General features: G+C 39.6%; 1 protein-coding gene across 8 annotated transcripts in view; it reads left to right on the top strand.

Moving 5' to 3' along the window:
- EYA1 (EYA transcriptional coactivator and phosphatase 1) overlaps positions 1–27,708 on the top strand; it is a 124,185-nt gene that overhangs the window by 69,685 nt on the left and 26,792 nt on the right. For all 8 annotated transcript variants that reach the window (XM_066578565.1, XM_066578573.1, XM_066578571.1 and 5 more), the window contains 3 exons: positions 220–359; positions 692–775; positions 10,525–10,614. In XM_066578565.1, coding sequence (XP_066434662.1) covers positions 220–359; positions 692–775; positions 10,525–10,614 — 314 coding nt within the window. The remainder of the gene's footprint in view (positions 1–219; positions 360–691; positions 776–10,524; positions 10,615–27,708) is intronic.

Here is a 27,708-nt window from a genome sequence, read left to right as displayed (position 1 = left end):
ATAGGATTAATCTGATGATAACTTCCTTTGAGTAATTTTAAGCATTAATTCCCGATTATTGAACACTAAAAACGGAATCATTCTTGATTTGGAATTCACAAGCAAAATGCTTTGAGTATTTCTTTGGCAAACTAATCTTTATTTTTCATGTCTGAAGCAAAAATACATTGTTTTAATTAATCTCATGTATATAATTGTTGTCTCTTTCCTTTTCAACAGAGTATAGCATCATCCATAGTCCATCAACACCTATTAAAGATTCAGATTCTGAACGATTAAGGCGTGCATCAGATGGAAAATCACGCGGACGAGGGCGAAGAAACAATAACCCATCCCCACCTCCAGACTCTGACCTTGAAGTATGTAACACAGTCGAATACAACTCATTATTTTCCAGTAGGATCCATTAAACATTAGTCACATTGAGAGTCTTTTAGAAAAATTACAAAGCTAACATTATGCTATTTAATTTTTCCTTTTATGTCTTATTTGTTTTTGTATTAATTTATAGGTATGATAATATGCAGAATCTGTAGGTCTTGAAAAATAGTAGCGATGAAAATTATTCTTATTTCTATAGCAAACAGATAAATGTAATATCATTGAATTTTGGTAATTACCATAATAATATAAGATATTTTTTCCTCTATTTTAATATCTATAGATTCTTTTCTCTCTATTGATTTTTCAGAGAGTATTTATTTGGGATTTGGATGAGACGATCATTGTCTTCCACTCATTATTAACAGGATCCTATGCAAACAGATATGGAAGAGTGAGTAAAAAAAATGGAATGTTATCTCTTGTGTTTGGGCTGTAAAAGAGTGAGGATACCCAAATTTCTTGTAGCATTATATCTGCAGCTCCTTGAGTTACATATTCAGCACATTCGCTTTTAAAGAAATGTTCACGCAATTGTTGAGTCCCAAATACATGATGAATGCAAGTTGCACACAAGTTTGACTTAAAGTTGTAGAACTACAAAAGTTTTTGGAAAACCTCCACCCTTAAGCTGACCATACTGTACATGTAATGGTCCTCTTATGCGGGCAGATAATCTGCCTGCACTAACGACTAATGACTGACAATAAGTACTGTATATAAGTAGTGAAATGGACGTCAGCATTTTCACAAAGGCAATATTTATTCCAGGCTTAAAAACGTACCCCATAGACAGCAACGATTTTGGGCTGCTCCATCTGGACGGACTGTTGCATATTTCAAATCTGGAGGTTTGGTGCTGCTTCTAATTTCTGATATTGAATAAGTACTGTATGTCGGTCAGCGCTTGTTACCTCAGTGCACAGGGGCAGATTATCTCCTCTATGGAGATGATCGATCATTAACACAATCATTCATCCTCATACAGCTGTCATTGATCAGCTCCCGTTTCTCCGTTTCCACAGCAAGATGTGTAGCCAAGCAGGGAGCATTTTTATGCTATCATAAATAAGCCGAGCAGCCAACAAAAGAGCATTTGCCCATTCATCAGCTGATTGTTGGCCCTTTTTGTAGGGCCCAATTGTTGGGCAAACGAGCATTCGGAGAAATGCTCAGGCTTGATAATCAGCCCATGTCCAAAACCATAGGAATGCTGCTACTCTGGTAGATTTTTTGCTACACATTTTCCTTGCACAGAGTGATATTGTGCCAACAAAAGATCATTTTTGGTGTCAAATAAAAAATTCTATCAACCAACAAATGAGGATTTGTTGACTGATCTGATCAGTCATACCGATTCTGCCGTCACACAGCCAAATGTCTGACCATTGTCTGTGTGTACAGCATCCCTCACTGTCCACCTCACCATACCGTGCACATCTCCAGCCCTTTACCTTCTGTATCCCCCCATTACTTGTAGTATGTAAGCTCGTTGGAGCAGGACCCTCACCCCTACTGTCTCCATCAACTGATTACTATGTAACCGTGGTTCTGTAATTTTTGTATTTTTTTGTCTTTCTGTATTCCCCTTGTCTATGTAAGCGCTGCGGAATATGTTGGCGCTATACAAATAAAGATTATTATTATTATCACCAGCACCTTCACACAGGGAGATGATCAGGTGAACAACCAGTTATATTCAATGCCAATTAACAATTACTAGCCAGAGATTACAAGATGAGATGAGCAAATCTTCAAAAATTCTCTTCTCCATTGATTACAAAAATGCTAACAACCATGATTTGAACCTTGCACATCGATTGCAGCATCTCTAATATCAACAATAAAATTCATGTTAACGAATTGTAGGCAATATATGGGTGCTTATAGCCTTAGAAAACTGCTCTTTGTCAATGTTGGGTTTCTCTCTTATCAAGTACATTAGCATTTACCCAGTAATTGTAGTAGAAAAACTAGAACTGGTCTAGTTCTTGGTCCCACAATGTTCCTATAATTAAGTCAGGAATCACATCTTAAAGCCAGAGTGTGCTTAATGAAAGCTAGTAATTTAGATGCTAGAGTTCATTTATAATAGGCGATGCCTACACCTACCAGACAGGACATGACTCTATACTCTTTCTTAAAATACAATAGCCTGGGGCTGTGGAATGAATGGCACAAAAGCTCAATTAGCCTCCCAATAATAATGTGTGCTTTTAGTGAAAGGAGGGCGGAGGTGGGAAGGTGATTCTCTTCTTATCTCATTAGACAGTACTTATTTTACCTAATGCATCAGCAATCTTCACATTAGAGGTAATTGCTACTGTTCTACAGCCAGAGTAGATGGAAGATAACAATTTTTAGTCACTAGCTATATATATAGTTGCCATGACAAAGTAAGCTTGGATACTTGACTCGATTTCCTGGAGAGAGCACATTTGTCATGATAGTGAATGAAAACTTTATTCTTTAAATGTAGTTGTCTTGGCAAAATCCTCTGTAAACTGAGTAAATGGAAATTGTAGTTTTGAAACTGATCTTGCTAGGGAAATCTACTGTGCGGGGGTCACCATAAGCAGCCAATTCCCAATAGATCCCATCATGCGACAGCGTAAATTAAGCCTTTAACTGGCAGCGATTTGTCTTCCTTTTCCCTGTTAAATAAACATGAACACTTAAGCATGCATGCACAGCTTGTCTATGAGAAGGCTAAGAGAAATTACTTCCAGGCAAACAAGCATTCAGCAATTTGGTCCTCAGTCAGTGTTGGGCCTATCCATCAAAGTACCAGGCCATGGTCTGGTGAGCCAAGGCTCTGACACAATAATACTCTACAGAAGACAACCCCATTTGAAACAACTAAGATCACTGGCACGTAGGGTTTATTTTATATTGCTTGATTCACAAATAACATATTACAGTGTACGTACACATTAGACTAAAATTGATAAAATGGATGATTTCAAACAAAATGATAGCTTATTGGGTGAAATTTAACCAACTGGTGGCAGATCTTCATCATCTGGAAGGAAGCTTGGTCAGGTTTGGAATTTTTGTTCTTACGAATGATCTTTCGTCCATGAAAGGTCTTTCTTTGAAAGAACATTCACAGCAAGAATGTCCTTCAATTGCATTGAACATGTATGGACAGCTTGGATGACTGCAGGGGCGTAACTATAGAGGATGCAGGGGATGCGGTTGCACCCGGGCCCAGGAGCCTTAGGAGGCCCATAAGGCCTCTCTTCTCCATATAGGGAGCCCAGTACTATGAATAAAACATTATAGTTGGTGGCCCCGTTACAGGTTTTGCATTGGGGCCCAGAAGCTTCAAGTTATGTCTGTGTGCCACATGGTTTAGGTATGGGTACGGGTACAGATACAGATAGAGGGGGGCCCCAGCTCACATTTTGCATCAGGGCCCCTGAGCCTTTAGTTACGCCTCTGGATGACTGTATTAGTCAATATAGATTAAAAAGTGTATGGCTGCATCTGCAAACCGATCATCCACCAGACCATTGCTTGTACAACAGTTGGGCAACAATTAACCTAATTATTTTTAAAATCTATGGCTGCCATTAGACTTTATTGATGATTTGTCAAGTGTGCATTCATAACCACAATGTATACAATGTATATGTGCACATGTTCTGTATAGATGAAGGATTGACCTTCATAATTTCCTCTGGTGCATTAAAAAACAGTTCAATAATGTTACCAATAGTTTAATTTATAATATGTGTAGACAACTTAAGTGACTCAAAATCTTAGACCTTTATCGGTTACTAATTATTATTACAAACTGGTTGTATTTTTCGCAAAGATTATATGGCTACCTAGCCATCTCTATATAATATTAACCACTTTAAAAGAAATTGACCTGTACGCTGCAGTGTCTTTTGTTATTATGTAATGAAATCTGAGCTTTTCTCATTTCATACCTCTTATCCTGATGTACCAAGCCAGCTGTTGCCTATAGACAGGTTTTGGAAGAAGAATTATGCTGGCAGCTCCTTCAGAGTTTTGATATGTAGAGACAGATGGACAAACACTGATGATGCTGCTAATGAGCAGTGATAATTTGCTTTCTTTTTGTTATTGATCATTTTTGGAACTCTTTTTGGGGAAAAAAGGACTTCATGTTGTGAAGATTCCAACACAAACATAGGAATATCAAATTGTTTAGGATTGCAGATTATACCAGTCATTGTTTTTATTACTTGAGATCTCCATCCAGTTCATTTAACTGCAATTGACATGGGTAGAAATCAGACCTCAATTCGGAACTCATTCAATCAGGGACCATCAGGAAAAAGAACTGCTTTAGGGCTCAGTCACACGGGCGCATCCGGGCGCCGATGCACCGGTGTTACTGCAGGATAAGATGGTCGCACTGCTGGTGCAGACGATTCTCCACACCGCCGGAAGAAAGAACACATGACCGGCTCCATTGCCGGTCATGTATTCTTTCTTCCGGGAGTGCGGGGAGTCGTCCGCACCTACAGTGCATCCGTCTTCTTCGGATGCGCCCTTGTGACTGAGCCCGTAGTCAACAATTGCATGTTTATTCAACTTTCCTAATAAATTACCTAGCATATAGCCCATAAATACAGGGTGTCCCAAAAATTGTATGCTCACTTCAACATGAAAAATATTCACATAAAAGCTTTATTACTAGATTTATAATAAGTCATGTTTGACATTGACAAGCTCATTAGGTGCTCAAAGTGGTCACCATTAACATCCGGACACTTCTAATTTCGGCAAAATACTGCATGAATAACATTGGTGCTCAAAAGTCAAGCGTGCCTCTGCCATTTTATTTGACTTTCCTAATGGCTACATGGTGGCAGGAGAGATGAGATAATGCTAGATATTGCTACCATATATTCAATTTGTATTTTAAAAAAAGAAAAAAGGCATAAAAAAACACTTTTGAAGTGTATATACATTTTATGGGACACCTTGCATGATATACAAGGTAATCATTACTGCAAATATTATTTTATTGGGGCATTACAGGAATGAACCTTTATCAATTATCTATAGATTTCTGATTGCTGGGACCCATGCCAATTGGTTATTTTTGTATCTCCTATACAGTTGTATGAAGTGGCAGCACACATGCTCTGCCACTACAGTATAAAACTCCTTCTTTCCACTGTGGATGGGGAAGGAAGATGACTGATGGGGGTATTGAGGTACCCCATTATATAAGTTAGTGGAGGTTTCCAGCAATCAGTCCCTCCGAATCTAACATTCATTATATACTGATAAGACATGTTCCTGAGTAACAGGGGCTTACAGAGAAAAATTATTGTCCAGATAATCGCAAATGTAAGTGCTAGTTGTTAAAGGGGTTGTCCCACGAAAGAAAGTAGGGTTCAGCACTTCTGTATGGCCATATTAATGCACTTTGTAATGTACATCGTGCATTAATTATGAGCCATACAGAAGTTATTCACTTACCTGTTCCGTTGCTAGCGTCCCCATCGCCATGGTGCCGTCTAATTTCAGCGTCTAATCGCCCGATTAGACGCGCTTGCGCAGTCCGGTCTTCTCCCTGGTGAATGGGGCCGCTCGTGCCGGAGAGCTAGTCCTCGTACCTCCGCCCCGTCACGTGTGCCGATTCCAGCCAATCAGGAGGCTGGAATCGGCAATGGACCGCACAGAGCCCACGGTGCACCATGGGAGAAGACCCGCGGTGCACCGTGGGTGAAGATCCCGGCGGCCATCTTGGTAAGGTAAGTAAGAAGTCGCCGCAGCGCGGGGATTCAGGTAAGTACTAAACCTTTTTTTTTTTAACCCATCCCTTGGGTTTGTCTCGCGCCGAACGGGGGGCCTATTGAATTAAAAAAAAAAACGTTTCGGCGCGGGACAACCCCTTTAAGTATAAATATGGCCATCAACAGAGTGTTGAACAATAATTTGCTTAGTAGTTAATAATTTTTTATTTCAGCTCACCTAAAAAAATAGTTGGTTGATTAATTATCGTCTGGCGCAAACAGGCAATCATTTGCAGGCCAAAAGGTCTGCAAAGCAAATCCGCATGCTTTAGTTCATGTGCGGACGCCCATGCTTCCCTATGACCCGCGCGGAAGAACCACAAATCAGATCTGAACGTGGACATTGGGCATAAATAGTCCTTGCTGGAAAAAACACTGGCTCAAGCGAAGCTGTGCACATTTAGAAGATGTTCCAGCCACAGGACAAAATCCAATATTTTATTGTCATCCCAAAACGTTTAATAAACAATGACCGTCAAACAGACCCCGAGTTCAGCACTTATATTTCTTACGCGTTTCAAACCATGAGTAAGAGCCACATGGTTCAAAATGTGTAGAGTCACTGGCCTTGGGGTCTGTTTACCATTCAATGTTCATTGTAATTTTTTGGATTATAATAACATATTGGATTTTATCCTATGGCTGGAACATCTTCTAAATTTGAATAACAATGGCTGTGTAAAAGCAGACAAGCATACTCTAGCAACTCATTGCAGCAACTACTGCCATTGGTAATTCGATTGATAATTCTGCTTTTTAAACCCACTCTTAAATTTTGCTATGAAGATTCATGTTAATTGCAAAAAAGTAACCTACAAATTGTAACAGTAAAAACATGAAACTACAGAATTAAGCAGTGTGTCCTGCTTACAGGCTTAGATACCGCATTATAATTAGAGATGAGCGAGCATACTCGCTAAGGCAAACTACTCGAGTGAGTAGTGCCTTATGCGAGTACCTGCCCGCTCATCTCTAAAGATTCGGCTGCCGGCGCGGGTGAGCGGTGAGTTGCGGCGGGGAGCAGGGGGGGGGGGGGGGAGAGAGAGAGAGAGATCTCCCCTCCATTCCTCCCCGCTCTCCCCCGCCGCTCCCCGCCGGCAGCCGAATCTTTAGAGACGAGCGGGCAGGTACTCGCATAAGGCACTACTCGCTCGAGTAGTTTGCCTTAGCGAGTATGCTCGCTCATCTCTAATTATAATGTAAAAGAGAGACTTCAGCATACGGTATGGAACAAAATCTTTTGCTTCCTTTAGTACCTAAAGAGTTCAAAAAGAAAAAAAAAGCAAATTCACATGAACTATTTTCTTCTATCATAAAAATGGTGTATTTTAAACAAATCGAAAGCCTTTTGCCAAATACATCATATAACCAATGTATGTAACAACCAATGCATATGTTCTATGCATAAAATCCAGAAAATGTTATACAAATGAAAGCAAGACAGACATCTGCATTATATTTAGAAAACCACGGCTTTGGACACTGTGTTTTATTTTATTAGCTCAGCAAGGAGCCAGTTGATACGGCAATTTCTTCAGAGAACATAAAGTGTGTTATACGTTAATCGCAAATAAAAGGCCTTAAGTCTTTGTGGGTGGCCTGACTCACATAACATCAGTGATTCTCTACAGATATTTTGTAGATCAGTGATTTACTTGGAATATCAGTAACCTATGAAATGAATTTGAATATGATGGTATCAGTCTGCTAAATATAAATAACATTCGTGATAACATTTCAGCAGCCCTTGTATAAACCTTTTATACATTTTTTTAAGATGCTTTATATATTCTATATGTATTACCTCGGTTTCCCATCTATATTTTATATTGGTAGGTAGAGTTGATCAGCAAAATACTAAACTAAAAAAAAAGTTTAGTAAGTGCTAGAAACACTTATCCTTATTTCCTTAGTTGTTTCTATTCTATTGTATTCTGCAATCCCGAGCCTATGTATAGGAGGTTGCAGGCATAACGAAGGGTAGCCATACACATTAGATATAGATTGGCCTAACCCGCTGATTATCTAATGTGTACAGTGACCTCCCAACTCTCCACCAATGGTAGAAGTTGGGGAAGATAAGAATCAGGCACTTAAATTTCAACTGCTTGATTTTTTTTTGCTCTTGAGAGATAAAGCCCCATTTACACACAACGATTATCACTCAAAATTCGTTTCAATGATGGCTTTTGAGTGATAATCATTGCGTGTAAACACTTTCATCTTTCACTCTTCAGCTGAACGATGATTTTTAGGTGAGCTTAAAATCCATTGTTCAGCCAAAGAGAGATAGCAGGGATCGCACGCTGTGTTCTCCATGGGAGCAGCTGATTACATTGTATGAGGCTGACTGCCCACAGCAGCTGATTGCAAAGTCTAGACCCTATGCTGGGATTTTCAAACAGCTCCTGGAGGCTCATTTACATGAAAATTAAGATAATAAACTGCTAATAGACATTAGTGTTTATTAGCAGTTTATGCAAAATGATTGCTAAAACTGTCAATCTTTCAATCATTTGAAAGATTGTCTTTGCATGTAAATGGGCCTTAAGTTGCCACCAGAGGTGTCTGCTATTGGCTTTCTCCCCTTTATACATTCAAAACACATGCACACATGTCAGAGCATCCATATGTATGTGGGTGTCAGGTGAGATACTGTTGCTTTCGGTTGAATGAGTGTTTGGCTGACAGCCATATAATGTGAATTGGTAGCTTAAGCTGTGGTGCTAAGGAGGCCCAAAGGCCACATAAGAAGGCAACAGTACTATAATAACCCATTAAAATAGACTACTGTAGGAATAGTTACTAAATGGATGAAGGAGATTAACTGTTCGTTGAATATACATTTGGAGATTAATATTTACTGTGTCCTGTATGTTAGCATTCATGTTATTTCTGCTCTGTAAATTTGCTACTGCAAAGCAGTAGTTTAAATACATATAGATTGTCCTATTTAGATAACACATTTATAGTTGATAGTGTGCGTGTCTCCTTCAGGACCCCCATCTATTATGTGAAGGCCCATTTACACAAGAAGATGATCGCTCAAAATTCATTCAAAAGTAGTTTATTAGCCTGCAAATTAAACTTTTCGCTGAATGCAGATAACAGCTGGAGGTCTGTTATCTGCATTCAGCTTCATTGTTCTCGAGCAGGATAGCAGCTGAAAGAATACTATCCTGCGGAGGACTCAGCATGTGGTCTGATAAGACACATCGCTGACTTCAAGCCTGCTTGAAGTCAGCGATGAATGAATAGTGCATGAAAAGGGCACAATGGCCGTACATTTCGACACAGCGATTATCGCTCAAAAGATGGCTTTTGAGCGCATTTAGAGTGATAATTGTTGTGTCTAAATGGGCCTTTAGCTAAAGCGCATAGCATCAACTGTCTCACACTGTTGTATTTGACACATTAAATAGACAACCAGTGATTTCAATGGGAAGTGTGGTGCAAAAACAGTGTTGGCTTGAAAAATCTATGTGATGTTAAATACTCTTGTATGAAAAAGACCAAAGTATTAAAGAGGTGATACCTTTATTGGCTGACCAGAAAAATTATTTTTGCAAGTTTTCAAGGCTGCTAAGACCTCCTCAGAAGGCTGGTGGTATGACTAAGCAGCCTTGAAAACTTAAAATATACTTTTTATGGGCAGCCAATAAAGGTATCACCGCTATAATACTTTGGTCTTTTTTATCTCATCACAATTAGAAGTGTGAAAAGTTTCATTCTTCTTATTGTGATACTGCAGGTAATTAGAACAGAAGCTGACAGGCTAATCAATGTATAACAGCTAATCCCTGGGGTCTCAGCAACAGAACAAAGTTTGATAATCTTAAAGTTGGGGGACTTTTTTAGCAAAAATGGATTTTGCAAGGCGGATGACTCCATTACACCTTTAGGAAGACTAGTGCTCATGTACATAGTAAAGAATGTGGTTCATGACTATTAATTGTCTTATTACTTGGGTTTCATCATCTTTATCTGTGACTAGACTTGAATTTACACTGCTGATACTTGTAGGCGCATCATTTTTGCTGCCCTTAAATTTCTATCTGGAAAATAACATTAAAGCCTTATTTTGTAATGTAGTTTACCATGTCTTGTCATGCATCTTCAAATGTGCATGGCATAAGCCTACCCTAATTAAAGGGGATATTTGGTAGACAATGAAAGGGATGTGGTGCCACAGAGGTGTCATAGTCCTTTTCAATAGCTAATCATGGGGGTGGCAAAATTTAAACCCAACATCGATTTAATATTAATGACTTATCCTAAGGATAATGACATATCTATGTAAGGAATTGCAATAATATTTTATTTATAAACCTAAGCTTGACTTTCATTTTTATCTCACAAGGATCCACCAACATCTGTGTCACTTGGACTTCGCATGGAGGAAATGATTTTCAACTTGGCGGACACACATTTGTTCTTCAATGATTTAGAAGTGAGTACATTGTATTGATTTAAACATTTTTGGCAAATTACTGTTGTTTAATCAAAGAAAAAAGTATTTGACTATTATATATAGTATGTAAGGAAGGAAAATGCTGTACTGGAGCAAAAGACAGGGGTTTCCGAACGTCCACCACTTTGGTCAGTTGCTCTCTTCTGTCACTCGATTCCTTCTACAGAGAAGCACTAATTGTTTAAGGCTGTGATAATATGGCAATTTTCCCCATTATGATACAAATGGATACAAAATTGATACATTGAAAAAATGTTAAATTGTAATACTCCTATTGATAATTGTTTCTCCAAATTTTACTGTGAAAGTCAAACCTTATTCTGTCAGGTTACATTCAGGTCCTTTTCCTACAGTGGACAAGGTTGACAGAACAAGCATAGATGATGCTCTGAAAATTTTTTAAAATTCATTCTTTAGTGTCCATGTAGACTTTCAAAAATGGATGTCATGAATTTTATTTATATCAATGTCACATCGGAAAAATGGTTGATGCAAAAAAGTGACTTAAGTTATAATTAATTGCAAGCATTCTGAGCAGCATTTAGTGTACAGATGATGCAAAGCAATTGGAGTTAATCAGTGGAAATATAAGACATCTGAAGGAAACTTTTTTGAACTTTATCTAAAATTTATTGTTACTAGGACTGTGTTTAAAGCATTTGTGGATCTAGTTAATTTAAAAACAAAAATATTGAAATTGGTGCAACGTGAGACTGGCCAAATCTGTGTGTGTGAACGATTTGTATTGTGCACAATAGTGATAAGGTTGATTCAGGTACTGGCAAAGTGAGTATTAAAATCAGTGCATAAAAATGACCTGACCCAGCCCCTTTACATCTACTGCTATGAAACTGCTGAAAAGGAGTTAAAAGGGTTAAAGATAAAAAATATTTCTGAAGTAGTTATTTAATCTCGCTGTGAGCCCACACAATCATTCAGCTAAGCTGAATTTCTCTACAGTACTCCAATCTCTTACATATTCCCCTATGATTACTAAAAACAGGAAGTGCTCTATTATTTAAGCGTGGGTGGGTTTCGTGTCCTCTGGCTCTCCTGGTTTACATTTTCAGGTAAAATGAGCATTCGCTAGGTTCCACCCACTATTCGGTAGAGGGGACTAGACAACTTCTTTAGAGCGATATGATATTACAGGATATAGACATTAGGTGACCAGCGGGGTTGTTGATCCGAGTCTTGGAGTTAGATAGAACTCAAATGTTGATCTAGGGATTATTCTGACTGCCATTATGGAGTCAGGAAGGAATTTTTTCCTGCAAGTGAGCTAAATTGGCATCTTCCCCATTGGGTTTTTTTTTGCCTTCCTCTGGATCAACAAGCTGGAGAGGAATAGAAACAGGCTGAACCAGATGGACATTGCCTTCATTCAGCCTAACATACTATATTACTATGTATTCTAGGTTTGATAAGACATCATACAGATATACTAATCTAAAAAAAACCTGTCCTTGTTCCTGCTAATAGATCAATCAACTTTCTAAAAACTTTCTATCTATATTGAGTAGCTGAATCACAACTATGTAGCTCTTTGTTATAGGCCGAGCTGTGTCTAGACAGTATTTTAATGCCAAAGCTAGACACAACTGATGCCTTTTTGGTGCATTTTCTCCCACTGGTCTGGCATCCATAGCCAGACATATCATGCAACATATCCTATCTGGTACCATATGCCCTGAACTTTTTTCATAGAAAACAATGTGATCAGTTCTGGCACCAGTTTCTCTCCAGCATTTGACTACAATGCTGGAGGAAAAAAAAAGTTGGATGACCTGGTATATAGGAACTTGGCTATAGCTTAACACCATGTCACGATTTGTGCTGAGACATTGCTAATTGATTGAAAAAAGAAAAAAGTTAAAAATAGGTCTGCCCAATAGGAGACTCATACCTGCCTGTAGGCACAGAATGATAGGCATATTACCCCAACAAGCTCATTTAATTAAGAAAACCAGTTTCTCCCATACTCTAACTGGAGTGCATTAGGCAAGCCACATTCAGTTTCACCAGGATATAGACAGCTGTTTATTTAACAGCCGATCGTTAAGCAAGCTTGTGGCACGGCTGCCAACAGGCATTAATCATCAAGATGCTGTTTCATTGGATTTTGGAAATGTATGTTATTTCAGACAGAAGAAGGAATCTGAAAGGTTTTGAATACATCTTCTCCTGATCAAAGTTAATTGGCAGCAATTGGCCTTTAAATATTCCCTGATGTTTCCTTCTTCAAAATCAGGCGAAATGCACCTTATTTAATGGATGAGCCAAAATCATTTAAAAATGCCAGTATGTCACAGGCTTCCACTGTGGTTTCCTCAACATCTGTCCTGTATTTTGATTCCTTTTCATCTGAAGAGAAACTCCTCGCCGATGAACTGGCAAATTATATCGCAATCAAATAATTTACATGTGCTTTATTTTTCTTGCATTCCAGGGCAAAATATTCCTTCTACTCCAGATTCCAATTTATTAAGAATTATTTTAGGTCACATTCATTTTTATATACTTTTTTATGTTTATTTAGTGAAATATTAACTCCCGTTTCTTGGGTCGGGCATGACATTATTTGTGTATTTTCTAAACGTCTGTTTAATTTTCAATTATTATACTTACTTCTGTAATACGACTGCCAGTATAAGTTAAGGAACAGCGTTATGGAACAAGTAAATGCCCAGTCGAAGAGTTAACTGGAATTAGGTATTCTTAAAAAAAATGATCCTGTCAAAAATGATTTAAGAAAGGCTGCAATTAATTACAATGATAGTATCCTTGCTACCTAATGTACATATAATAAAAATTTTGCTAGTTTTGTAATTTGTGCCAGCTAAAATAGGGCATTTTGTGGCATTTTGGCTGTCAAAAATGGTTTGGGCTGATTTTTCTGATGATAGGATAATTGTTTATCTGTCTAATTGAAGTAAAAATTGCTCCTTGAAAACCAAGTCTAATGGCTTGTGCACACAGTTGAATTAGAATTTCCTAAAACCTCAGAGTTCTATAGAGCCATAATATAGCACCTATATCAACCTTTCAAACAGGACGGAATTGTCCGCAGGATGCAGTGCAGATGTAGATTGTGTCAGTTAGTATGGATTTTGTTGCGTATCTTACTGTGGGATGCATTCTGCGGAACGTCTTGCGGAATTCCTCAAACTTTAAGCCCTCATGTCCACGGGGAAAATCAGGCCCGCTACGGATTCTCCACGGAGAATCCGTAGCGGGTCCCTCCTGCCCCACGGACATGAGGCATTAAATCAGAATAAACTTACCCGCAGCGGACCATGCAGGTCTTCTCTTCTTTGCGGCCGGATCTTCTTTCTTCGGCCCGGCGGATGTGCTTGGCATGCCAGCAGCGTGCTGCGCGCATGCGCCTGGCACATCCGCCGGGTCGAAGAAAAGAAGATCCTGCTGCGAAGGAAGGAAGATCTGCATCGCCCGGAGCAGGTGAGTTTAATTCAGGCGCGGGTCTCCTGCGGATGCGGACGGCTTCCATAGGCTTCAATAGAAGCCTGTGGGAACCGTCCCCGTGGGAGACCCGCGCCTGAATGGAGCATGTCCATTTTTTTTCATGCTCCAGGATTTTTGTAATTCACTTTTATTGACCATCCGCGGGTATTTATCTACCCACGGGTGGTCAAGGCATCCCTATGGGGTGCGGATCCGCATGCGGGTGATCCGCTGCAGATTTAAAATCTTCTTTTCCCCGTGGACATGAGGCCTAATTGCGGAATACCAACTCCTGCATGTTAGAAATCCTCAAACTAAATTCCGCAAAATATCCTTAATTCTGCAACAGAAAGATTTTCCGCTGCAGAATTTAATCTTGTGGTTTTGAAGTAAAGACGCGTCAAGTTTAACAAGTGCGAAATTCAAGCTCCTCCTGGATAATATTGTGATGCAAAAATGTCTGCACATCCTAATTCCAGCCTGTGTGAAAAATCCTATAGGAAGGTATGAAGCCAAACGGTACCTCTAACTTCAAACGGCACTGTATGGAGGTTTTTGTATGCGTTCTACCCAAAAATTCAACAGAAAAAAAATTATGCTATAGTCCATTAGGCACTGTGTAAATCAGTTTTCTCCGATTAGAGGCAATGCTACCAAGGAAGAATATCTATGTAATATGACACCATGCAGAGGCATACATGCTTCTTTTCTTAACTTTTTCTTGAATTTCGACCCAAAATAGTACCATCAAGTAGGAACAGGGTCTTGTTTACATCTCAACTGGGTATTCCGTTTTCCTGCTCCATTCAGAGAGCTATAAACGTCAGCCCCTGGCTGGACAGAACCATCATATGATGGAACCAAAGAGCGTGGAACCAGACCCCATTGACTACAATAGGGTCCGTTCAGTTGCCGGACAGCTGGCTGACATTTTGTCGTTTTGACAGGACAAAATCATACTCTATGTCATTCTGAACGAATGGGACCTCCGATGCTTATGTGAACGAGCCCTAAAGTACACATTTCTAAACATCTATTCACAGCCATCCAGTGAAAGAAAGTACACTCTAAACATATACTCTTTCTTTTTGACATATGAGCCTATAGTGAGGGATGGTCAAGAGATAGCATCCATCGAAGGCATCTGTCAATCATATATGTTTTTTTCATCTCCCCAAAAACTCTCAGGATGTGTTGAGTTAGAGGAAAAGTTAACAGAAGATGTATCTGTACTATAAAGCAGCACAGGGAGTGTCCACGCCTCTGCAGAGTCTCCGTGCACATGGCTTAACCTTGTTGAGTACATTATCTGAAATGTTTCAGGCACATGTCGAAGAACTGTGCATGGAGCCTGCAAGATGGTACATTGCAACAATGTATTATGGAGCAAAGAGCACTCTGTGAGCCAATGTGTGGTAATTCTATGAAATAGAATGGAATAGCTAACAGATGCATCTGAAAAAAATCTTTTTGTGACACTTGATGCAATCAGAGGCACAGGGAGGTATAGTATGATGCCATAAATATCCATAGTTGCCATATCAAGGATCTGCAGAACACAGATCCATAATATCACTACAAGCCCTCAAGTTAGTTAATAAGCTTGGCATTATACTAGTAAATATGTCACATTGTTAAAAAATGTCAATTCTGTTGATTTTATCAAGTAGAATTGTTATTTAATATCATCATTATGTAGAGATAACAGAAATGAATGATATTGTAGATCAGGAGATAGGACAATTCTTTAGAAATGGAACTGCATGAATTGGCGTTGGGTTCCAATTAATGTGGAATGTATATGTTGGCTGGTTTTATCAAGGAGACAGCTGATCATGTTAAGAAGTTAGATGGCATTTATAGAAATTGTCTTCAGCAGGTGCCAGCAGTAAATTTTTGGTGCAGCGTCTAACGGACTCTCGGGATATTTTTGTTCTAGCTATCACAGGAGGTCAGAATTTTTTCAAATTACCATTAGAACCTGGCAAAAGGAAGCTAGATTCCTTGAGTAGCCTGACACAACATGTCAGAACAAACAAGCTGTACAAAAGAAATAAGCCAGTACAAAACATATTTACGTAACTGCATAAGCAATGCCAACCGTCTGATTCTTCTCTACATCCTTCAGCTTTCAACTAATGTTCCTGCCATGAAACAGATAATGTGGGAAGGATTTGCCATTCTCTTTTTCATAGTATCTGCTTTAGTTACTGTGGAATATCCCTACCCTATGTAAAGGTAAATGTAGTTAGATATTTCGGTCATAAATGAGTATACAGATAGATATAATAGCTCAAATCAACATTAACCCCTTAAAGACAAGGCTTTTTTGTACCCTAAGGACCAGACACTTTTTAGGAATTTTACCCATGTGGTGGTTTAACTGCCCTATTTTATTTCCTTCAACTACCAAAATTATTTTTGCTGCATTTTTTTCCAATGACTTATACAGCTATTTTTTAATATCTTTTTCACTCACTTTTTTTCTGTTTTTAGTTTTATTGGGGATAAAAAGCTAAAAAATATATAGTTTTTTTTTAAATTGTGTATTTACATTAAAATAAAGTAAAGAAATGGGTTCCTCATTTTGTTTCGGACGCTTTGATATATAATATGTATGGTTCTGGATTCAAGGGCGCATGCGGTGACGGTTTTGGTTGGCGTTGGCGTCGGCTTTGGATTAATTTCTATTTTATGTATATATTTTTATTTTTTTCTGTAATTTTGTTTTACTTATTTATTTATTTTTTTTTACTATCTATTTCCCCCATGACGTCATATAAGTTCTCTGGGGGACATTAACATGTTTTTTGTTTTTTTTTTATTTGACACTTTTCCACTGTAGCTGGTGCATCACTAGGAGCTCCAGTTACAAGGAAAAACATCCCCCTGTAGTGACAATAGCCACTGGCAGACTAATCAAGGTCTACTAGGGCCCTGTGGCTCTGCTGTGCCAGGGTTCTCCCAGCAGTGATGCGACTGCCAGCTCGCAGAAGGGGTTAAAAAGCACTCCTGCCTTCTCCTTCGGGTTCTCAGTTGTGACCAACAGCTGACAATCCAACCTGTTTCTGATTGATTACAGAAGCAGGGGTTTTATCCCGTGATATATTTTGACTATGTGCTGGGAATAAAGCCCAGGACCAAGAGGCATAAATTTACTGTTCTTGGTCCTTAATGGGTTAAAGGTGGTGTCTGAAATTTTTACAAATTTCCCACTGATAATATCTGCATAAAAATGCAAAATATTTGTTCATACTAACCCCATAAAAAATGCAATGTTCTTAGAGTATCATTTGATCAAATTGTGGGCCCGCCTGTCACATCCAGGCAAACCTTGATGCATGGGTTCCTAGCTTTATAAACACCTTTTTGGATTAAAAAGCCTCTACATGGATGGGAAAGCTGGATACCTGGCTATATAATATTACTGAACCACGTGAGACAGATGGGTAAATGGAATACACGATACATGTAGGCAGCCACTCTTAGGGCTTAGTCACACGGGCGCATCGGCACCTATGTTAGGGCTCAGTCACACGGGCGCATTGGCACCCGTACACTGGCGCCGATGCGCCCATGTGACTGAGCCCTCACTGCAGGAAGAAGACGGCCGTACCTCAAGACGGACGTCTCTTATCAGTGCTGGGAGAAAGAACATGTGACTGGCTTCATTGCCGGTCGTGTGTTCTTTCTTCAGCACTGCAGAGAGACGTCCGTCTTGAGGTACGGCCATCTTCTTCCTGCAGTGAGGGCTCAGTCACATGGGCACATCAGCGCCAGTGTACTGGTGCCAATGCGCCCGTGTGACTGAGCCCTTTCATGAATACGCATGCAACAAAAAACAAAAGTCTGCACACCCAACAAGTAAATTAAGTGTGAAGATATACTTAATGCTATGATTACAGTAATCACAGTCATAAACACATGCTTCAGCTTTCAAATGTCCCACACTCTAGTGCCACCACTCCGGTCCCTGCCATTCTGGTTTCAGAAGTTGCTGGAGTGGTCATGTGTCATTCATGTACGTGAATGCCCCAAATCATAGTCTAGAGTGAATTTTTCCTGGAAAAAAGTAGCTATTTTGTTTCTAATCTTAAACAACCCCTTTTAGGGCATTCCAAAATAGATCTACACTATACTAACCCAAATTTCTTTCATGATTTCATAATACACATTTTGGGGAGAAGTTGCCCATAAGCGGTTCAATAATTATCTATCAACTAATTTTAGGTCGGTTTTCCATGTACCAGGCCAGGTGTTGCAGTGAACCGCCAGAGGGAAGCTCTTTTCAAAACGGATCCTATAGTTTTCTATGGGACAGTTCAAGGCACCTGGCGCATGGTTTTTGATGCCAAGATGCCGGGATGCCTCCTTGCATCAGACAGAAAAACACTTCATGCAGCGATTTTCTTTCTTACTAGGAATACCGGAGCAATGCAAAAAATGCACCAAAAAGGCACCAGCTGTGTCCTGCTCTGGCATGATAAGTCGGCCGCACCGGGTGTGGACGTCTCTCTGCATGACCGGCTCCATTGCCGGCCATGTGTTCTATCTGTTGGCCGGTGCAGAGAGTCGTCCACACTGGCAGTGCAGCGGTCTTATCCTGCAGAAACACGGGCGCATCAGCGCCCATGTGACTGAGCCCTAATCTTCAATCACAGCTCTATATACACATGCAGAGTCTATAGAGTCATTGTATAAGGAGACAATACAAACATGTCTGTAGTCCTTTATTTGAATGATGGACCCATTTTTCTTACATTGCGGCGTTATTTTCTGGCGCTGAGTTCTCACACTTCATTTTTCCAATTAGCTGTTTAAGCATCTTGCAGATGTATCTCCTTTCCGCAGCTACGATCTACGTAATAAATATATCAGCAGGCCATCTTGTTAATGATTTACATAAGCATGACAGCAGCAAAAAGAGTTTGTTAACATTTAACAAAGATACAAATGGAAAGTAAAATAAAGCCCAAAGTGATGAAAACCACAAGTGATGCAGCAAACCTTATTGGCTTCACGGTCACAGACTTTACATCTGATTTTGATCAGATAGTGGAATCTTCCTAGTATCTTCTTTTTTCCTATTCATACTGTGAACCTTTTGTTTTATAGAGGCAGCTTCATGTCCATCTTCTATATTGAGCGGTTATAATAATACGATCATACTACCGAACTATTTTTTAATCAATTCCCAATTATTTTGAGAAAAAGTTGGTCCAAAGTGGAGTTTTACTTGACAGTTTTTTTTAGATGTTTTGTTTGCAGGATCCAATATGCTACACTACTCAGTTTTATTTAACATGTGGCCAACAACCTAACAAAGCTATTGTTGGACTTTAAAGCAAGCCACCAGCCAAGTTGCCTATCTGGTGCAGACTGTGCATTAGTAGGCATCATTAGTCTAAAGCTGCTTTGATTGACCAGTCCTCCCCATGTCAGCAGCACTAGCCAATAGGAGCGGCATGTAGTGTCTTAGACTACCGATGCATGCTAATGTACTCAGAGAAGCTGTCCAACCATCTTTGTTTGTCCAAGACCGGATGGTTGCTTTAATTCATATGGCATACATCAATATCAGCATGATATTCTTGCTGAATATAGTCTGCAGAAAATGTCATCTTGTGTTCTGCTGAAGATCTTCAGGATAAAGTATGGAATTATCTCCCATGGCAGATGTCGGGGGATTTAAGGATTGGGCAGTTGGATTTCAACTGCCCAATCGTTTGATTTCAAAGGAGATAAGCCTATGAAAGCAACTTTATCATGTTTTGTATTCAAAACACATGCTGTTTGGGCACGTCAAGCATGCCCGTGTATGGAAATGGCAGTCAGGATAACTGTAGAACAAGCATTTGGCCAGTGGCTATCTAATGAGTATGGGAACTCTGAGATTCCCCACATACCTGCAAGCTGCCCAATCCATATCTACAACAGGACCATAAACATTAGTTTTGATAACTCTCCAACTAGAAAACCAAATTGAAACTGCACAAGAAAGGGCGCCAGGGACCCCTTTCTTTCTTTAATCAATATGGGGCTATATTCATGAATAGACTGTTGCTAATCAGACTTTGAAAAGATAAGCATTTAGTAAGGTTTTATATACTAAAGCTGTCCACACACTAACTTGATTAGGGAAATTTGGGCAGGATCAGGCAACAATGTGACTATTGGGCTCTTATGTATGGCACGATTATTGTGTGACTAATGGCCCATTTACATGCAAAGACAATCTTTCAAACAGTTGAAAGATTGAAAGCTTTAGTGATCATTTTGCATAAAGTGTTAATGGACACCAATGTCCATTAACACTGTATCATCTTCATTTGCATGTAATTTCAATAGAAAAGCAGCACAGTGGTGTATGTAGATATAAATATTCACCAGATGTTCTTTATAATAATCGCATTGTTTATTCGTAATCCTCCATAGTCAATACAGCAGCAACAGCCGTTTCGATCCTACATGGATCTTTATCAAGCTGTATCCATGTAGGATCGAAATGGCTGTTGCTGCTGTATTGACTATGGAGGATTACGAATAAACAAGCGCCGGGCTTCGAAGGAGCAGAACGATGATCATCCTGTGTAAAAGGGCCTTAAAAATCATTGTTTAACTGCTGCAAATCCTTTCATACAAACAGGTGTCGTAATGATTTACTGATAAGTAATCAATGGAAGAAGACTTGACTAGAGATGCGGTCATGTTCGAAAGAGCGATCAAAACTATGCAATCACTGTTCAGTGTAATTCATGCCAAGGGAACAACGTATGATTGCTACATTACCACTGCTTGCATGCTTGTGCCAATTTATGTTGCCATTTAAAAGGACCCCAGTAGTCCCCACAAATGCATGGGCATAAAAGCATTGGGCATGTTCAACATGATAAATCCTTTGTTTCTCTGGGAGATAAGTCAATGCCAAACACATAGCTGCCCTTTGAAATAAGCATGCACTCTTTACCAATCCAAGTGTTCGTGTTTATGGAGGAGATGACCAATGGCTGGCTATTATATAATGTGTATTGCCAACAGAAGAGGCTGGAGATTAGAAAAAAAATGATGCCCAGGTCTGTGCTTTAGAGCTGTGCAGATGGTAGTAGTGCACACTGTGTGATATTTGTAATACATTACAAGAAAACCTCACAAGGTCTGAAAAACCTTCTGTTTTGGAAAACTAAAAGTGAACTGAACTGTAGCTGTTGATGGCTCCTTGCTGCTATTTTACATCAAAGTACAATAATGCAGATGTCTCTTAATGTAAGTAAGAGCCGAGTTCCTTTTATTTCCTCGTAAACCTGGTCCAGGATCCCAATAACTGGAACCAAGATCTGTGTTCTCAGAAAACCACATGTGCGCAGGGCCACATTTCACACGTTCTGCTGGCTCTTCATACACATTCCTCCTTTGACTGATGTTGTATTACAGCTTTCTTGTAACATGACAAATTAAAAAGTAGATAATGTGTTGTAAAAAAACACTGTTCCCGTTAAAGTGAAAGATAAAACATCAGAGACTATAGCATGTAATAAGTATTAAGATTTCAAGACCAATTCGCAAAATACAGTATATTTTGGTGCAACTTTTGAACTGTACAAAGAGGAAACATCCAGGTATTTTCCTTGACAAGTTAACCCTTTCCAATCCAATTTGTATCCTGGTTTTCCTAGGGGGCTTACTCTTTTTCTGCTATTATACAACAGCGCTATATGCTGGCTAAAGCCAGTACTGCATGAGGTGACACGTTGGATAGGCTCTGACAGCAGAGAGGCTGGCAATGTACAGTAAGAGAACCCCGACGGATGTCTTCCAACATCGGAGCTGTACAGCCTTAAATCATAATGTCTTCAGACGTCAGATAGTGGATTGGAAAGGTTTAACCCAGGGCAAAACAGAAGTAGACCATTGGCTATTGTGGGGCCCAAGGAAATGGAGCATTTGAGCTCTCAATGTGGCATCATCACCCATCCAATTACATGTTGTGGACCTGAGCAGGGCACATCCTCCCCACATGCCCCATAATGTTAACAAATGTTAGTATTTTCGAAAGGGATGGTGGTGGTGGGACTAACATTAGAGTCCAAGCTTCTTCACTCTCAAAAGGAATGGAACTGATGGCTAAACTTTCTCCTTGAAGAAAGCATCATGTTGGCATAGGGAGTCTTAGTTAGGCCATGCAGTGCTCTCTGGGACAAACATATGCAAATAGAGCATAGAAAAGTATCACTATAGTACCAACCTATTGGAAGCTTACTTCCCTATAAGTTAGTGTCAAAAATTTCAATAGGCCTTGAGAACATGACTAAGGATTAGGTATGAGCGAGTATACTCGCTAAGGCAATACTCGCTCGACTAATGTGCCTTAGCTGAGTATCTCCCCGCTCGTCCCTAAAGATTCGGGGTCGGCGCGGGGCGGGGAGCTGCGGGGGAGACCGGGGAGGAACGGAGGCGAGATCTCTCTCTCCCTCTCTCCCACCCACTCTCCCCTGCTCCCCGCCGCAACTCACCTGTCAGCTGCGGCGGCCCCCCAAATCTTTAGGGACGAGCAGGGAGATACTCGGCCAAGGCACATTACTCGAGCGAGTAGTGCCTTAGCGAGTATACTCGCTCATCCCTACTAAGGATATAAGCCAAACCAGAGTAATCTCCGGGAGGAAAAGAGACTCCGCTGCAGACAGACTGTTTCAGGGAGTTTGCTCCTCATCAGTACAGATCACGGTACTGATTTTCTGGGTGAGAGGTCTTTAATATGGGTGTGGGGGGAATAAAGTATCTCCTTGAGGAGAGAGCCAAGTTGACGTAGGAAATCTTACGCAGGTCACGAGGTGCATAAACAAGTGCCAGGCCTGTCTATCACAGGAGGGCTGTTGCAATCAGTGAGTTGTGGGAGTGAGCAGGGGGGAGCGGGGGGGGGGGGGGAAGAGGGAGAGAGAGATCTCCCCTCCGCCCCACCCCCCGCTGGCACCCGAATCTTTTCTTCCGAGCTGGCCGGTACTCGCTAAGGACAATGCTCGCTCGAGTAATTGCCCTTAGCGAGTATGCTTGCTCATCTCTAGTAAGCTCTGTTGTATGCTAGAACAACGTAATATCAGATCTATTATAGTCAACTGTCAACCAGTTGGCCTCTGAACAAATCTGAGCAAAATCTGAAGCTGAAATGTTATGGAGCTTTCCTATCAGTTCCCAGCCATTGGCAGTGGTCACAGCCAACATTGACGCTGATTGCAAGTTCTAACAATATGCCATCAATGTCTGTTATGAGACTACCCTTTTAAGAGCACATTTGATGCATCAGAATTGGCTGGGTGCATATGTATCATACAACGATTTCAGATTTGTATATCTTAGCTAATAAATGTATATCTAAAAATTGATGTGGTTATGATGTATACGGTTTAGGCTTCAACCAATGTTTTGTATATGAACCTCACTAGCCTCAATATTTACTTAGGCTCCTTATTTCATTTTTCTTGCCATGTCCTTTTTTGAAATGTCAGCTTTCTGTTTTTTAGAAATTGTGTTATTGCTTATGGCTGTTTTGGCATTCGGGTGGCTTAATGTGATTTCTCTCAGCATTTGTTTATATTTGGCTTTTTTTTATAAAAGTTTCTCTTGATACACCAAAGAAAAAGAGTATAAAATGATTGCCTGTATTCGGCGTCTGTTTTAGACACTTATGTGAACTACTAGCAAAGTATTTTAATGACCCCATGGCAGAAGGTTAAGTGAAGAGATAAGATAAGAACAGCAGAGCAAAGATGAGGTGCTGACATAACAATTAAACTCCACACCCTGGGCTGCAACCTGTTGAAATGAAGGCTACACTTTGAGAAGACCAGTTGTCTTGAGTTTTGTTTGTTGTTGGAGGGGCAATAAAATCCTATAAAATGTTCTTGAATCCTTCTACAGATCTGATAATCCAGGCTTTTGACTATAGAATGAAAGTGAAATATCTGTTTTCCTAATTTCAGATTGCTGTCCTGCATGTACTGTTCAACAGAGCAATTAATAATGAGCATTTGCTATTGAGCAATGCTGTAAAATGTTTGGGATTTACAACAAAAATCATTGCTTAAAGGTACTTTTACAAGTGACCAGAGTTGAGCGAACATACTCTGCCGAGCTTGATGAGAGAGAGAGAGAGAGAGAGAGAATGAACACGAACCCAGAAAAAAAAAGCTCGGGACCTGGTGGCCCATATACAAAAATGCTCGAGTCTCCCATTGTAGTCAATAAGGTTCGTTACTCGAGTAGAGCTCTCGAATTTTACAAAAGCTCGACTCGAATAATGCGGACCCGAGCAATTGGGTGCCCGCTCATCTCTACAAGTGACAATTATTGCCCGAATAATTACTTGAGCGTTTTGCAGCAATAGTCAGCTCACTGAAACAAAGCAAGTAATGGGTGACTTCTTGCTAAAGGCCCATTTAGACAAAAAGATTATTGCTCAAAATTTGCTCAAAAGCCATCTTTTGAGTGATAATCGTTGTGTTTAAATGTTCTGCTTGAAAACCATTGCTCAGCAGAACAGCTGATAAGCAGGACCACATGCTGTGTAGCTGATAATATTGTTACAGCTGTTCTCAGCTCTCAGCCCTGCCAGCAGAACAGCTGATAAGCAGGACCGCAAGCTGTGTCTGCCGTCCATGGTGATGAATTCTCCATGGGGAGCCCTTAACTGAACAATGGAACTAATTATGGAGCTCAGACCTCTGCTGAGCTATGTAACAGCTCCCAGAAGCTCCTTTGCATGCAAATGAAGCTAATAAAGTACTAATAGCATGAGTGCCTATTAGTACTTTATGCAAAACGATCACTGATCTTTCAATCTTTTGAAAGATATCTGTGTGTGTAAATGGGCCTTTAGTGTAAATAGGAGTCATTCAATCTATGAACAATTACCTGTTTGCAGTGAATGGAGGTGGACGGTCAGAAGAGATCTCTGGCCTGCTTTGCCTCCATTCACTGAATGACTGTAGCTCCTGTGTTGACAGTTGTCCCATATAAAAGTACCCTATGAATGATCTTCTCAAAATCAAGATGATCTTCATTAATAGTATGGATATAGCTATTGGTAGAAGAGCACCAAAAGCCCACATAAACTAAATGTGTGATCAGCCTCTAGCAATGCAACTAGAGCATTCTTACTTCCTTAGTGGAACCAGTAGTGTGCAGCAACTCCGGGCATTTTATGGCATATTGCAGTAGTTTTACAATACTGTTTTTGCCAATACATCATGTATAAATAACAAAGGTGTTGTCAACTTATTTTACCTATACATTCGGTGTGTCCAAATAGCACATTGCAAAATGAGTCTTGTTAAAATAGTTTCTATTCTCTATGGGCTGGGAAATGGAGAATACCTATATTTCGTCCCTCATTTGCATTAGGTAAAAGTCATTTAAACCCGCTGATTTTGATGAAACCCGCTGACTACTGTATATGCATGTGGGCCTTTCTGACTCCTCCTTGAAAGATGATGTCAGAGGAAAGAAGAATGAGCATGTTCAATACCCATAAACATTTATGTGTATGGGGGAACAGGAGAAATAGCTGTCAGCCAAGTAAACATTCAGCTGAGAACTGTTGAAGGTGTTCGGGCACATATAGTGTTTACCGGAGACGAGTGAATGTGCTCCACTTATTGGACAAATTACCAATTTTAGTTGGTAATTTTAGTTTTCCATATAAGACAAAGGAATCTGAAATATAGATCTGAATTTCATCCTGTCAGACGCCAATGTAATTTATACTTGAGACACAGAATTGTAATCTGTGTTTTAAGAAATTCAATCATCAGTGAAGCAATTTTTCATAGATTCGCTCATCGCTTTCTTTATGCTTGGCACTCTACATATGTCTTGGCTGTTTAATGTAGTGAACTTATTTTTGATTCTTTTTGTTACGTGGCTTAAATTTATTGCAATGTATTTGTAGTCATTAGGTGGTGAAATTCGTATATTCATCTATAGCATCTCATGCTGTCTTTATTTGTGTTCAGCAAAATGTATTTAGACCATGTAAACAATGAAATATTTATGAGAAATAATAAAATGTATAATTTTAAATAATGTATTTTCATGTGGTCTAGCCTAGTCATGTGAAATAGAATAGAACAGAATCATTGCTCACAGCCAGAGATGAGCGAGCATGCTCGTTTAAGGCAGATACTCGAGCAAGCATCAGTCTTCTCGGGTAACTGATTACTCATCCAAGCAAATGCGGGGGGGGGGGGGGTGGCATTACCCGAGAAGACTGATGCTTGCTCGAGTATCTGCCTTAAACGAGCGTGCTCGCTCATCTCTACTCACAGCACATAAGTAATATTGTACTATATTTGTCTATAGTGATGAGTGAATGCTAGAAAAGTTTGGGTCGCCCCATTCACCGAACTTTTCAAAAAAATTAGTTTGAACCGAACCAAAGGTTCGCCAAAACCTCTAAAAAACTGGTGTATTGCCCTGTCTAAGGGTCATAAAAGCCCCGTATACATTTCATTAACCTTTCAACATCTGGCAAAATTACTGAAAATCTCTTTATTGCTTTACATAGCTGCTTCTGATATATTATCACAGTTTGTGCTATTGTTTGCCATTTATATACTGTATTTGCCAAAATATTGATTCAGTACATTGCAGTTGATTCACTTTGGGTGGTAAACGAAAATGAATCGATTTAATAAATGTGTAAAACTTTATAAAGTTTGATATTTAGGGGACATTTTTGTAAAAAAGAATATTTTTGAAAATTGTCAAGTATTTTTGGTGACTCAAACAAAATATAAACTTGTTCCCTACCTGTTCCTTCTTGGACTGTCAAACAAAATGCTGGCTATTTGAAGACGTCTTTGTTCTCTATATCCTGTGTTGGATCCACAGGTAATCTGTACCTTTCTTTCTTCGGTAATTGTGGTGGGAAAGTAGAGAAAATGAAGGGGTCACAAAGTATACTCAGGGCAAGGTGTGACAGGCTCTGCCAACTGTTAGTGCTGAAATCCTGTGAACTAAGGACACCTCTTTTTCACATGCATTTATTCTGAATAGTAGGCAAAATAATGATGGGCTAAAGACACTCATTCCTGATCAAAGGATTTAATTGACTTGAACTGAAAACCATAATCCAGTTTAGCTATCCAATTTTAGAGCATTTACAACCTCATCTTGAATTCTTTTTTCTTTCTTGTCTCGTGTTTAGCAATTTCCAACTTTTTTTACATTTATATCGTGCACAATGGTTTATTTTTACTTGGAGTCTTGTTTTCATCATACGATGTAGTTATCATAAACACTTTCAATACAAAATAATAACTTTATTTAATACTACAGATGCTATGAACATTTTGTTTGCTTTTTTAAAATTTTTAACTAACACCAATATATATCACTGCATTGTGGGGAGAATTGATTGACCAGCCTCTGTCCATTGTGGGGCTAAAAATTTTTAGGAATTTTCTGACCTGTCCTCCGGATAGGTAGTAGCAAGTAAAAAAAAAGTGGAGCATTCCCAATAGTAAATGAATTGATATTAGGTGCTATGGAGTTTTGAACTTCTTTGTGGTTGTGATGGGGTGTTCCCCAAAGTATAGCTAGCCCTTGTTGTGAGGCTTT

Source organism: Eleutherodactylus coqui, chromosome 9 (assembly GCF_035609145.1).
Source record: "Eleutherodactylus coqui strain aEleCoq1 chromosome 9, aEleCoq1.hap1, whole genome shotgun sequence".
Lineage (NCBI taxonomy): Eukaryota > Metazoa > Chordata > Amphibia > Anura > Eleutherodactylidae > Eleutherodactylus > Eleutherodactylus coqui.
Note: the sequence above shows the minus strand (reverse complement) of the source record. Positions and strands in the feature narration are given on the sequence as shown.